This window comes from Drosophila grimshawi, unplaced genomic scaffold (genome assembly GCF_018153295.1).
Source record: "Drosophila grimshawi isolate 15287-2541.00 unplaced genomic scaffold, ASM1815329v1 contig_311, whole genome shotgun sequence".
Classification (NCBI taxonomy): domain Eukaryota; kingdom Metazoa; phylum Arthropoda; class Insecta; order Diptera; family Drosophilidae; genus Drosophila; species Drosophila grimshawi.
The window spans coordinates 20089905-20101661 of NW_025063098.1; the positions used below are offsets into that span (position 1 = coordinate 20089905).

At 42.6% G+C, this 11757-nt stretch overlaps 1 protein-coding gene across 1 annotated transcript; it reads right to left on the bottom strand.

Annotated features, from left to right (window-relative positions):
- Positions 1-786: 786 nt before the first annotated feature.
- LOC6567512 (ankyrin repeat and sterile alpha motif domain-containing protein 1B) lies at positions 787-10429 on the bottom strand. The gene is made up of 12 exons (XM_001993605.2): positions 10163-10429; positions 7148-8056; positions 6436-6763; positions 5950-6377; positions 5651-5888; positions 4235-5240; positions 3969-4180; positions 3612-3902; positions 3377-3554; positions 3145-3318; positions 2953-3084; positions 787-2554 (listed from the first exon to the last, which is right to left on the bottom strand). Exons 2-12 carry the CDS (start codon positions 8025-8027, stop codon positions 2405-2407), a joined length of 4017 nt encoding a protein of 1338 aa, XP_001993641.1. The 5' UTR covers positions 8028-8056; positions 10163-10429; the 3' UTR covers positions 787-2404.
- Between the last annotated feature and the right edge of the window lie 1328 nt (positions 10430-11757).

Below are 11757 nucleotides of genomic sequence, written 5' to 3' on the forward strand. Positions count from 1 at the left end.
CGCATGAAGTGGCGGCATGAAGCGGCGGCTGCATCAAGCACACGATGGATGCGCCGAGCAGCGTCGTCGTCGTCGTCGTCGTCATTCTGGCTACTCGCAGCACCCAACTAACTAACAGTCCCCCCATTCCTATTCCCATTCCCATTACCGTGCCCGGGGCAATTGCTATCGTGTGTATTGCTTGGCAGTATTTGACGCACGCCGCAAACGTATTGCTGGCAACATTCGTGCGTGTGCGTGTGCCACAGAGCCGAGAGTCGAGGAGTCGACAGTCAACAACAGCGTCAGTGTTGGAGTTGTAGTTGTAGTTGTAGTTGGAGTCGAAGTTGTGGTCGGTGTCGGGGCCTGAGCTGCGCTTTGGTGTTTGCCAATTAATATTCGTATGATCAAATGCTTAACGCATTTAGCCTTATAAAAACCAACAAGACGTTTCACCAAACCGGCTCGCATTCAACTTGTGTAAATGATCTCCGTTCTGGCGATGGAGTTGGAGTTGAAATTGGTGTTCGGTGTTTGTGGCAGAGGCCTGTGGGAAAGTGCGCCTTAATTGACACGAGGCGGCCACAAATGACTCGAGGATAAATACTAAAAATAGATAAACAACTTGTGGCTTCATTTAATTACATATATATTTATGCATTTATTTAGTACGGATTTGTATAAGGTTTGTCTGTTAGTTGTACATATGTTTGCATCTACACACACACACACACACGCACGCACACTCACACAGATACTCACACACTCACACACACACACACATTCACACATATTTCGTGTATGCATGTATTTGCTCAATATTTTAATAAGTTTTTTATTTTGTTTTGGGCTTAGTATGTTTGGTAAACTAGTTTATGCAATTTGACGAAGACAAATCAGGTTTACAGGTTTCCATTTAGCTTTATTCGGTAAACATGTTATTTTTTGTTTACTATATTTATTTATGCATAGATCGCTATTAAATTTCATTAGTTATGCGCTAGCCTGTATGTTTGTATGCATGTACGTTTGTTTGTTTGCATGTATGTATGTATATAGTTCTTTGAATTGTATGTATTTATGTATATTTTGTAGTGCAAGTGGCATAACAAATTTGTAAAAATGCGTACAGAAAAATGCACAATTATTTGTTGTTGATTAGTTGATTTTTCACATGATTTTTATGGATAGGTACTTCTTATGAACATTGTTGTACCATAAAGCAGGCTAACATTTAAAGCATTGCACACATCGAGTGGTAGAAGTGGGTAGAGCTTCTTTGAATAATTGTATTTAAATAATAATTAACTAAAAACATCATTAAACAAATGATAACAACAAGGCTTTGCCTCAAATCAATTTTAAATGAAACAAACCTATATATGTATGTAGATGCCCCGATAACAACCAAAGGACTAGCTTAGAAGTTTTCAAATTGTGTGAACAATATACAAACGCTTGTTGTACACCAATATTATATGTATATATATTAATATTTTCCTTTTTTTTTATATTTATCTCTTTCGTATAACTCGCTGATAGTTTTAATTTTCTTATATTTGTATTTTGTAAGCAGATTTGCTTATAACTTTGTGCGTTGTATTTATTTTGATTAGAGTTGACGTTTTAGCGTTCGATTTACTTTTGTTAATAAGAATTTATTTAAAATTATATAACAACACTCATTGTCTCATTTAATAATGATGGGATTAGTTATATATAGTGTATGTATACATATTTATCGCTTGTATATAGCCAATTTGTATTTTTGTTTGCTGGATATGAATTTTCATTGCTTTTGTAAGCAATTCGCTGCTTTAATAGTTTTTCATACAGCTTTTAACATTAATAAAATTTTATTCAAGTGCCAATAATATGTTAATAGATTTATACTTCTTTATATTCGATTTATGGTTATAGATAGAGCTAAAATTTGCTAAAACATTTTATACGCATGTAAGTATTATGTAATTAAATGCAATTGCTTTTATATAGATTTTTAAAAAGATTTAAATGCATCATTTTCGTTTGAAATGATTTACGTTGATATAATGAATGTTGTGCGTTCAGTTGATGATACTCAAAACATTGCCGCTTAAAAAAAAGCTGGAGTTTATTGAGTGGTTTTCTTTAAAAAAAATTTGTGCCTTCTGTTAAAAGTCTTTTTGTTCAATGTATTGGTTGTTGTTTATCTTGCTGTTGGCCATTTGAAAACAGAATAATTCCAATTAAATGTCAAACGCGCAATTACTAGGATCAAATTTAGTAGTTGCCCCCGGATTACTATCTATAACTTAAACAGCGCACCGTAGTTGGTTAAGCAAAATAGTTTGGCGCAGAGGCTGCGACTGCGACTGTGACTGCGATTCGATCTGTTAGCCAAAGACTGATTTTGTTGGGCCTGGGCGGTGGCCAACTCCTGACTCTATTTGCTGCCACCGCCACAATACTCGCCCTGAAGCATGCCATTATCAAGGAGCAGCGCTGGCGTTGTGGCAATTCCATCGCGCAGCGCCAGCTGATACGCGACCTCGAAGGCTTGGCCCAGAGTTAGGATAATCTCGCTAGCCAGATCCTGAAATGCAAATAGAGGTTCAATTATATTTATATACCTATTGTATATTTAAAACGATTGATATCTTTTTGAAACACTTATGTTCTTAAAGAATTTTCCAACATTTTTTGGAATCAAGCCAATTATTTTAATTTTATTTTAGGTACTCAAGTTCTTAGTCAATGAATGAGAATTAAAGTTCTTAAATTTACATCTAAAACACAATTATGTTAAGTAGCATGATTTTTTAATTTTTTTTAGAAAAATCTTTTACGGGGATTTTGTAATTGATTTTGAAATTTATTTAGAAATCAAGAGCGATTTTTTCTGCGAATGTTAAGAACAACACGATATTATTTACAAACCTGTTGTACATAAATTTAGAACAGTATTTTTCAATAATAGTTGATATTACTAACCGTGCTTTGCACAAGGAACACGTGACAATAGTGCAAATCCTGCTCCTTGGTTATGTAGGCAAAGTGACGCAGATCCTCCGAGTCCTGACAGGCGCAGTTGATGTTCTGTATCTCATGCTCACAGATAATGCGCTAGAACAATGAATCGCAATTGTATTATTTAGTATGGGTTAGTATTAAATCAACACACACCTTGCTTGCCACATCAATAAACTCCACGCCACGATGACAAATGGCCAGGGATAGTGGTGCGCCCTGCTTGTGAATCTCCGCATGCGTCTGTCCGGCGGACGCCTTCAGTTTCTGTATGGATTTCTTCGTGGACTCTGTGCCACGTAATTCTTTCACAACCGTTGAGCCGAGGTACTAACATGGCCAATCATTAAATAGAGATGTGGCATATGACTTAAAACTGTAGACTTACCTGAACCTCGTATTTAATGTGTTCATTGAGTAGGGTTTGGGCCGAGTGGCGCCATTGGGTGGTGCGCAGATTGACAGGCAAGCCCAGCAACAGCTCAGAAGGTGCGCGTATTTGCAGTGGTGTAGCAGTAGCGGCTGCTGTCTTCTGTGCCGGTGGTGCGGGCGGCGGTGGTGCCGGACTGTCAAATAAAACACATTTGACTTAACTTAATTTTTGACTAGTTTATCAAACATACCGATTCTTGCGGTAGCCCGTAATGGAATTGCGATGCGGCAAAACATGTGCGGGTGGTTGTGTCGCACTGGTTGACGCTGTTGTCTCCCTGTTGCCATTCGATGTAATTTTGTTGGTTTCGTTGTTTTCGCCAAGCGGTGTTTTCAGCGATTTGGATTCGCGCATCTGCCGTATGTATGCTAATGATTGCAAAATCCGTCTGCGGTGGCCTAATTTATTAATCTCCAGCACCGTCTGCAGCTCTACATCCCAAACGCCACAGACGCTTTCAATGGTGTTGTACAGATGCTTGCTGCATAATTAATGTGGGGCATTAATTAAATACAACTGGAATTGTTGACTCAATGCAAACACTCACTTAAAGAACTCCAGATATTCGGGCAGAGCGATGCTGTGTAGCCATTGCTGTAGGCTTGCCACGCCCATCTGTTTGTTCTCCTGCTGTGTCTTGAATGGCACCTGTGGCAAAAACTCCGACTGCGGCAGTGTCTCCACAAAACGCAGCAGCTTCGTCGCATCTCGTTCGGGTATGTGCAGTAGTGGAATATCTGGCTCCTCGAACACATTACGCTGACAAGTGGCTTATGAATTATCAATTTTAGTGGGTTAGTCTTTCATGCTTACCACAAATTTATAGTTATCGTAGCCGTTCTCAAAGAGAATCCGCTCCAGATGCAACAGTCCGGCATTGCGCAATCTTACGGCCAGCTCGCGGCGCTCGGGCAGCACTTCCAGATCCTCAAAGTCCAGTTCGATGTCATGGGTGGGCGTTATGTTTGTATTGAGAATGCCACTGCCAAAGTTCTCAATGATTTCTGAGATTTTCTTGCGCGCCTCCTCGGCATTGAAGGGACTCAATAGATTGAGCGAGTTGCGAGCTATCGAATGGCCACTGCCGGGTGATTTAGCTGGAGACTTTGAAGGCGACTTGCCGGGTGTCTTTGCTGGTGATTTCGCAGGTGACTTAGCAGGCGACTTGTCAATCTTACGAGAGGAAGTCTCGCCCTCGGCATTACCATTTGTTTCCAGCTTGACTTCGACAACATTTTGTGAGGTTGGCGTCGTTGGCGGCTTCACGAACTTTCTCTCCGGCACCAAGGGCTTCATTGCAATAGGAGGACGCACACGTGCCGCTTGTTGGGGCAGCTCCTGTACCGTTTGGGCCTTGGTCTCGTTGTGGTGTGTGGCGCCCTTGAGTAGCCCGGCAAAGGGCACATCACTGACAAACTCCTCCACATAGTCCGTGGAATGAGAGAGACTGTGATCCGAGCACGAAATGCTGGAGCTCAGTGAGCCCGATGATGGTGCCGGACAGCGTGGCACCACTGTGACCGTATCATCATAGTCGTACCCTGGTGTACCCATAGACGGCAGCAGCTTCGATGGCGATGAACCCGTCTCAATCATTAGCTGCTGCGCCGCCTGCAACTGCAGCAGTGCTGAACGCCTCTTGTACTCCTGGCTCAGTGGACGGATGCGCTCGTGGATGGTGCGCTCTGCCTGGCTTGAGCTCGGTGGCGGGTGGTCCGGCGTTGGTGGTTGCTTGTAGTGTGTGGGACTGCTTGGAGTTTGCTGCTTGGTATCACAGTTTTGCTCAACACCTTCGGCCTTTTCTGCTACATTGAGAGAGCTGCACCAAAGGATTTTATAAATTTAATACTTCTTCAACGAACTTTCAACGAACTTAATAATTTAATGAACAAAACTTTCTCTCATAACATAAGTAATAAATGTGAAATGGAATTTAAATGAATTTAAATATAGTGGTCGCTGTGAAATTAAAACGCATTGATTACAGAAATGTAAAAGACTTAATAAAAATTGTTAAGATTAAGATTAATTGTCAAGTGAATTTTTAATGATTTTAATATGTATATTAAGTCTTTGGTTTAATTACACCAATTTATTAAAAAAAAAAAAACTACCAAAACAAAAAATAAATAAAAATTAAAAATGTAACCAATTTTGAAAAAAAATAAAGGTGTAGATTTAAAATTTCTGATGCATTAAAAACTACGATTAAATATATTATATTCTCACCAGCTATTTCGATTACGTTTGAGTTTTCGATTGGGATTGTACGATTTGAGGGTGGCATTCTCACAGGACTTGAGCAGCTCCTTAGACAGTTTAGTAGAAGCGCTGCGTTGCGCTGGAATGGGTCGCTTCATTGAGTTGGTGGAATGGGAAGCCGGAGCTGGGGATTCTCCACTTGAATTTGGCACACTTGTCTCACTATTGAGCTCGGAACTGCTGCACTGTCGATCTAGCATGTCATCTAAGTGCAGAAAATGAATATATATCAAAATATATTACAGTGAATATCACATTTTACTTACTGCTGGAACTGAGGCTCATGTTGCCATCTACGGCGGATCGGGTGCTCTGCCTGGCACTTGCGTAGAGTCGATCACTGCGCTGGCGTTCCCGCAGTTGGGTCTCATCGAAACTCATGCCGCCAACGCTGCCGTGGCTCTGATGCGAATAGGGACTGTCATTAGCTGGTGGGCGACGTCGCATCTGCTGTCCCTGGCCTTGACTAGATGGTGAACTATAACTAAATTGCTGGCCTGGGCCAGCGTGCGTTGGCGAAACGGAGAGATTGCGTCGCGGTGGCTTCTTTGGCGGTCCACTCGGTGCAAACGTGCTCATTTGCAGCGGCTGTGTGCCACCCCCCGTGGAGCAGCGAGAACGCGGCGAAACAGAGGCCGGCTCAAAGCTGCTCAGCGAGGATGAAGGACTAACACTAAAGCCACCGCCCATGTCGCTATGGAAAATTCGCAAATGTAAAAGTCAAAGAAAAAAGGCTCATGTGAGAAACTCACTTTTGTATGTGCAGCGGCGAGTGGACGTTTAGATCTTGATAGAATCTTTCCTCTGCCGGCTGCAGCGCACTATCCAAAGATTTGCCGCCATTGTATGGGCCGCCATTGCCGGCACTTAGCCGCTGTTTACTATATCCGGGCTGTTGCATGGAGTGCGAGTGGTTAAGCAAGTGGTTGTTCGAGTTGAAATGATAGTGGTTATGGCTGTTGTGCTGCTGCTGCTGCTGCTGTGTCTGTTTGGCGCTCTGGCCACGCCCAGATGTTTGCGGTGCATGCTGTCGGTAAATAACCTCGTCGACCTCATCGGTGTCCATTTGATGACGAAAGTCTAGGCAAAATAATGTTTGGTATTAACTTTGATAGATATATAATATTATACTTTATTTATATAAATATATTGCTGAAGCAGAGTTATGAAAAATGTATTTTTAGTAAATGTATACTTATGTATAAATAAAAATTGTAAGCGAATGAATGATGACTTCCCTATGAGAGTTTGGAAGATTAATTTTATACTTTCAACAGATGATTGTGAAATATGTTATTCGCACGAAAATTCATTTGATTGGAAACTTGTATAATAATTGATGTATCAATTAAGTTAAGATTCATTGCACATCAAAACTGTCTTCAAATCTTGAATCTTTATTTAACTCAAAACTCTACAAAAATATATTCAGCAAAGCGGTTTAAATAGATTACGCATACGTACTGTTAATCACTGCAATAATGTGCTTAGTCACATGTGGTGGAAATTCTCGCAAAATGTCCAGTGCAGTGCGTTGCTCATTATCAGTGGCAGACAAGTCGATGCCGGCTCGTAACAGTGTTCGCACCACATTCTCCTTGCCACACAATGCTGCCTCGTGAAGCGCTGTGCCCGAGGGCGTCAATAGATTCACACATACGCCGGCTGAGAGGAGGACGTCGACAACGCTCTTGTGGCCATTGCGACTTGCCAGATGCAGGCAGGTGTGCGGAAATATGTGACGCATGGGTGAAGATGGCGATGACGGCGACGGAACGGCGGCTGTCTCCACCGCCGCTGTGCTCAGATGTGAAATCAGTTCAGGATGCGCACGGATGAGCATTTGCACTGCCTGCAGGCGACCGTATTGGGCAGCCAGATCTAGTGGTGTCTCACCACGGGAGTTGCGCATGTTGGGATCCGCATCGTGTGACAGCAGCAGTGCTAGGGCGCCAGTGTGTCCATGCTGGGCGGCACAATGCAGCGGCGTCTCCTGCTCAATGGTTTGTAGATTGGCGTTGGCAGGTCGATAGGGTTGCGTCAGGAGCAGCCGCACAATATCCGTCTCTCCGGCCCAAGCGGACAGGTGCAGCGGTGACGAGCCACGCGTGTCCGGCAGATTGGTGGACGCCTCGTGGGCAAGCAGCAGTCTCACAATATCCTCGTGTCCATTGAGACAGGCATGATGCAGTGCCGAGTAGCCGCTGCTATCCTGTACATTGACGCCAGTGCGTCGCAGGCTTGCCAGCGGCCCAGCTCGTTTCCCCTTTTGGGAGAGGACCTTTTCGATGTGACTGATGTTGCCATTGCGGGCCGCTTCTAGAAACTCCTGATCCTTACCCATTTTGCTGGTGCGTTAGTGTTGCGTGTAGCCTGCAAATTAATGTCCATTAATGGATTTTCTTGAGTGGTTGCACGTAATTTTAATCGCTTTCAGAAATCAACGACTTTCAGATGTCAACGGTGCTGAGTTGATTTAGTGAAAACGAATTATGACTGTGAAGTGTACTTCATTAAAATGCTGCGGGCTTTGTGGCACTTAGCTTGGGTCGCCTTTTAGCTCTAATGACTTTTTTTTTGCGCCTTTCAATTCAGTGGCGCCTCAACCCGCCAATCCCTGTCGAAGGACTGGCATTACGGCAAAAGTAATACAGCACAATAAGACACCACACAGTCAAACCTCCGAAGCACTCATGTGTAACTTGCTGCCACTGAGCCTGCTTCCAGCTTCACGGCTGATGAAGTGCTTTTCATGCGTTGAAATATCTTTGAGTATCTTTGATACGTCACGTTGGAAGCGCCCACAATGGGCAAAAATGCAAAATGTTCCATTTACTTGTTGAGAAAACATTTTTAGCATTTTAAATACTACATCATCGTTCGTGTTCCTCGAGTAAAATAAAATTTAGGAGTCGTCAAATACGTGTTTTTTTTATTGTTCAGTACTTAAAATTCGTTAAATTTCAAAGTATTAAATACGTGCTTATTATTATTATTATTATTTGGTTTGCCTGTACTTCAAATTCATAAAATTTGTAATGAATTAAAGCATATCTGCTTTCTTATATAGTTTGTTTATTTTACGACATGGAGGAAAGTATTTAAACTCTATAAGCAATTTCTTTTTGCCGAGATTTCGTTTGGCACAATGGTGAAAACTGGCCAATTTTACCAACAAGTCAGTGATGGAATACGTATTTATTATTGTATATGTATTTGTTTCTGATTTCGATGAACTTGTGTGAAATTTGCCCATTGTCACTGTCTATTTGGGTGTCTGTCTTGTGATATCGCCCAAAGGGGAGCTTGAAAATGAAAGCATGCTGCCTGCCAGCCTGTCACTTCGGCTTCAATGAGATAAATACAACACTGCAACAGATAATCACCTGCTTACACACGCGCTGCCACTCACACTCACACACACACGGACACACACATACTTCCCACAACAGCCCCCAACCACCCACACATACTATACTACACACCCACACACACTCGTACTTTTATTATGCTACTATGGAATTCAACTCAAGGTAGGTTAGGCACGTCCTGTCGACAGGGACCGCGAGCAAGAGAGTAAGATAATGAGGGAGAGCGAGAGAGAGAGAGAGAGAGAGCGGGAACAAGAGCGAGATTAAAACCATGCTAGAAAGAGAGTATTTTGAGAGTATGCGATTCCAGAGAGCTTTCCTGCACAGATTCTGACGTGGGTCCTGCCGCGCCCACCATTTACGGGGCGTACTCCACCCTCCCACTTACAACTCCATACGCAATTGTGACATTTTTTGCATGCAAACTCTGAGGCGTGCCATGTGTCGTTTGGCGATAGGGGAATATGGGATTAGGGGATGGGCGTACGGTTACTCCATGCAAAGAAAGCCAACGGAAATTGAAGTCCATTATAAGCGAGTTGACACAGCCAAATCAACAACAACAACAACGAGCACAACAATCATGTCAATTGGCTGCTCGCTTATGAATTTATAGTGACTAACATAATTGGGTCAAAGGATATTGACCCGTACGCAACCCACTGGATCTAAGTCAAAGTTGGCAAATAGCCAGACAAATATTGTGCTGCATATGGGTAAATCGTTTCAAATTTGCCAGACGAGCGTTTGTCTGGGACACATTTCCTGTGTTTCCGCAACCATTTGTTAAATTTCAGTTGCACAATTCATTGAGACCAGCTTCTGTGTAATGTGGAAAACAAACAGCTTCAATGTTAATTTGTTATTCGCATTTTTTGCTGCTGCATTCAAAAGGCGTGTACTTTCACATACACGCACATTCACACACACTCGCTCACACACACACACATACACTTGCTAACTGAGGCACTTGACTGCTATATGGATATACACACACGCAACACACACACACAGACACAGACACACGGAAATACACACACACACATTGATGGCTACTTCACAGATACATTTTCTGGTTGCACTATGCCCAAGTGAACAATTTAGCTACCTTTTGCGATTAGTTTATTTCGTTGTCTACACGATGCTTATATGTAGATGCTATGTGTCACTTTTCACTTCCGTTCGCTGGAGCATGTGTGTCTATATTCACGTCGTCTTTAATTTAATAAATTTCATTTCATTGGCTTGCCGCGCCGTCTGCGTCTCCAGCACATATCCATTTACGAAATGAGTTTGCTACGCCCGCGTTTGGCTTCGACCGCGAACTCACGACACTGACGACGACGACGACGACAACGACGACAACGGCAACGACAACTCAGCCTGGCGTTGATGGTGATTCTGACTCTGTCAGTGTCTGGGTCTGGGTCTCTATGGGTTCCGTAAGAATTACATCTACAGTTTTTACACAGCACGCTCTCTCCGTGTGCTCCAAGCGCCGTGCTCTGTGTGGCTCCATGCGCCGTGCACTTTGCTCTTGTGCAATGCACGCGTTGTAGTATCTGTATCTGCTGCGGGATGGCAGCGTCGCGCCAATGAAAGTTGTAGATACAATACAATACAATAAGTTTTAGATATGCTATGCTTCGCTCAGCGCTTTCACTTGATTGTTTTGCTTCTGCTGTCGCCGCAGTCGCTGCTCCATGCGGGCCAAAGAGCGCCACGGAGCTGAGCAGAGCTGAGCGGAGCGAGAGTCGAGCTGTATGAATAAATGTATTTCGTTTCTGTTTATTTACACGATGGAATGGTTTTGTTTACGTATTTTGATGTGCAAAAGAGTCGGAGCCATTCAGAGAGCCCTCTACAAAAAGAGAGATAGAGAGAGCGTTAAGCTGTGGAACAGAGAGAGAGAGTGAGAGAGAAAGCGCGGGAGAGTAACACATAGAGAGAAAGAGAGAGAGCGAGGTGTATGTGCTGAGAGTGCTTGGCAACGTCTGTCGTAAAAATAGTATAAACTTCTTATTCAGTTGTCATCAGGCATTAAGAATGTGGCAAGCAGAACGCCTCTGTTGCCACACAGCTGCATTCTATAGATATGCGATCATGCATGCGTGTATTCCTATATACCTTTGATGTGTATCTACACGTTTAGCGATGCATTTGTACATTTGTGGAATTTACAAATGTAAGCGTGTCTACAAATGTAAATATGTCTAACAGATTGTTATCGTTTTTTTTGCATTGTTTGCTATATTACTAATTATTTGCAATAATAAAAGTGCCTTCCCCACGTTTGGTATTATTTAAATACATTTCATCGCTCGCTGCCAATAAAAATTCTTAGTATTCCTTTATTTATTTATTTGTAACTTAATAATTAATTTATATATTTTGAGCATTTTTCACATACGGTATTTTAAAGTTGCCACTTGCCATACGGATAAAGGTATCTTATATTGTTATTTGTATTGTTTTCAATCTGTGCTGTTAGTGCAGGCACTGATGAGCTTTCGTTTGCTTATCAATGCGCGCGCGCTCTCACTTGCACTCTCCAAAAATGGTCTCTCTCTCTTTCTCACTCATACTCTCACTCTCTGTGTCGCTGTCACTTCGCTCAGTGCACATGCGCCGCTTAGGGCCACAGAGTTGTGAGAGTAAAGCTTTCTTATCAACTGAGTTATGGGCCATCGTTAAAATTTTGTG

Excerpts from the sequence above, each read along its gene's own strand:
- LOC6567512 (XM_001993605.2), bottom strand. The coding sequence starts at position 8,027 with ATGGGTAAGGATCAGGAGTTTCTAGAAGCGGCCCGCAATGGCAACATC. Across the intron at positions 6,378-6,435 it reads TCGCCGCTGCACATACAAAA|CGACATGGGCGGTGGCTTTA; the intron begins GTGAGTTTCTCA and ends AATTTTCCATAG. Across the intron at positions 4,181-4,234 it reads ACGATAACTATAAATTTGTG|CGTAATGTGTTCGAGGAGCC; the intron begins GTAAGCATGAAA and ends GCCACTTGTCAG.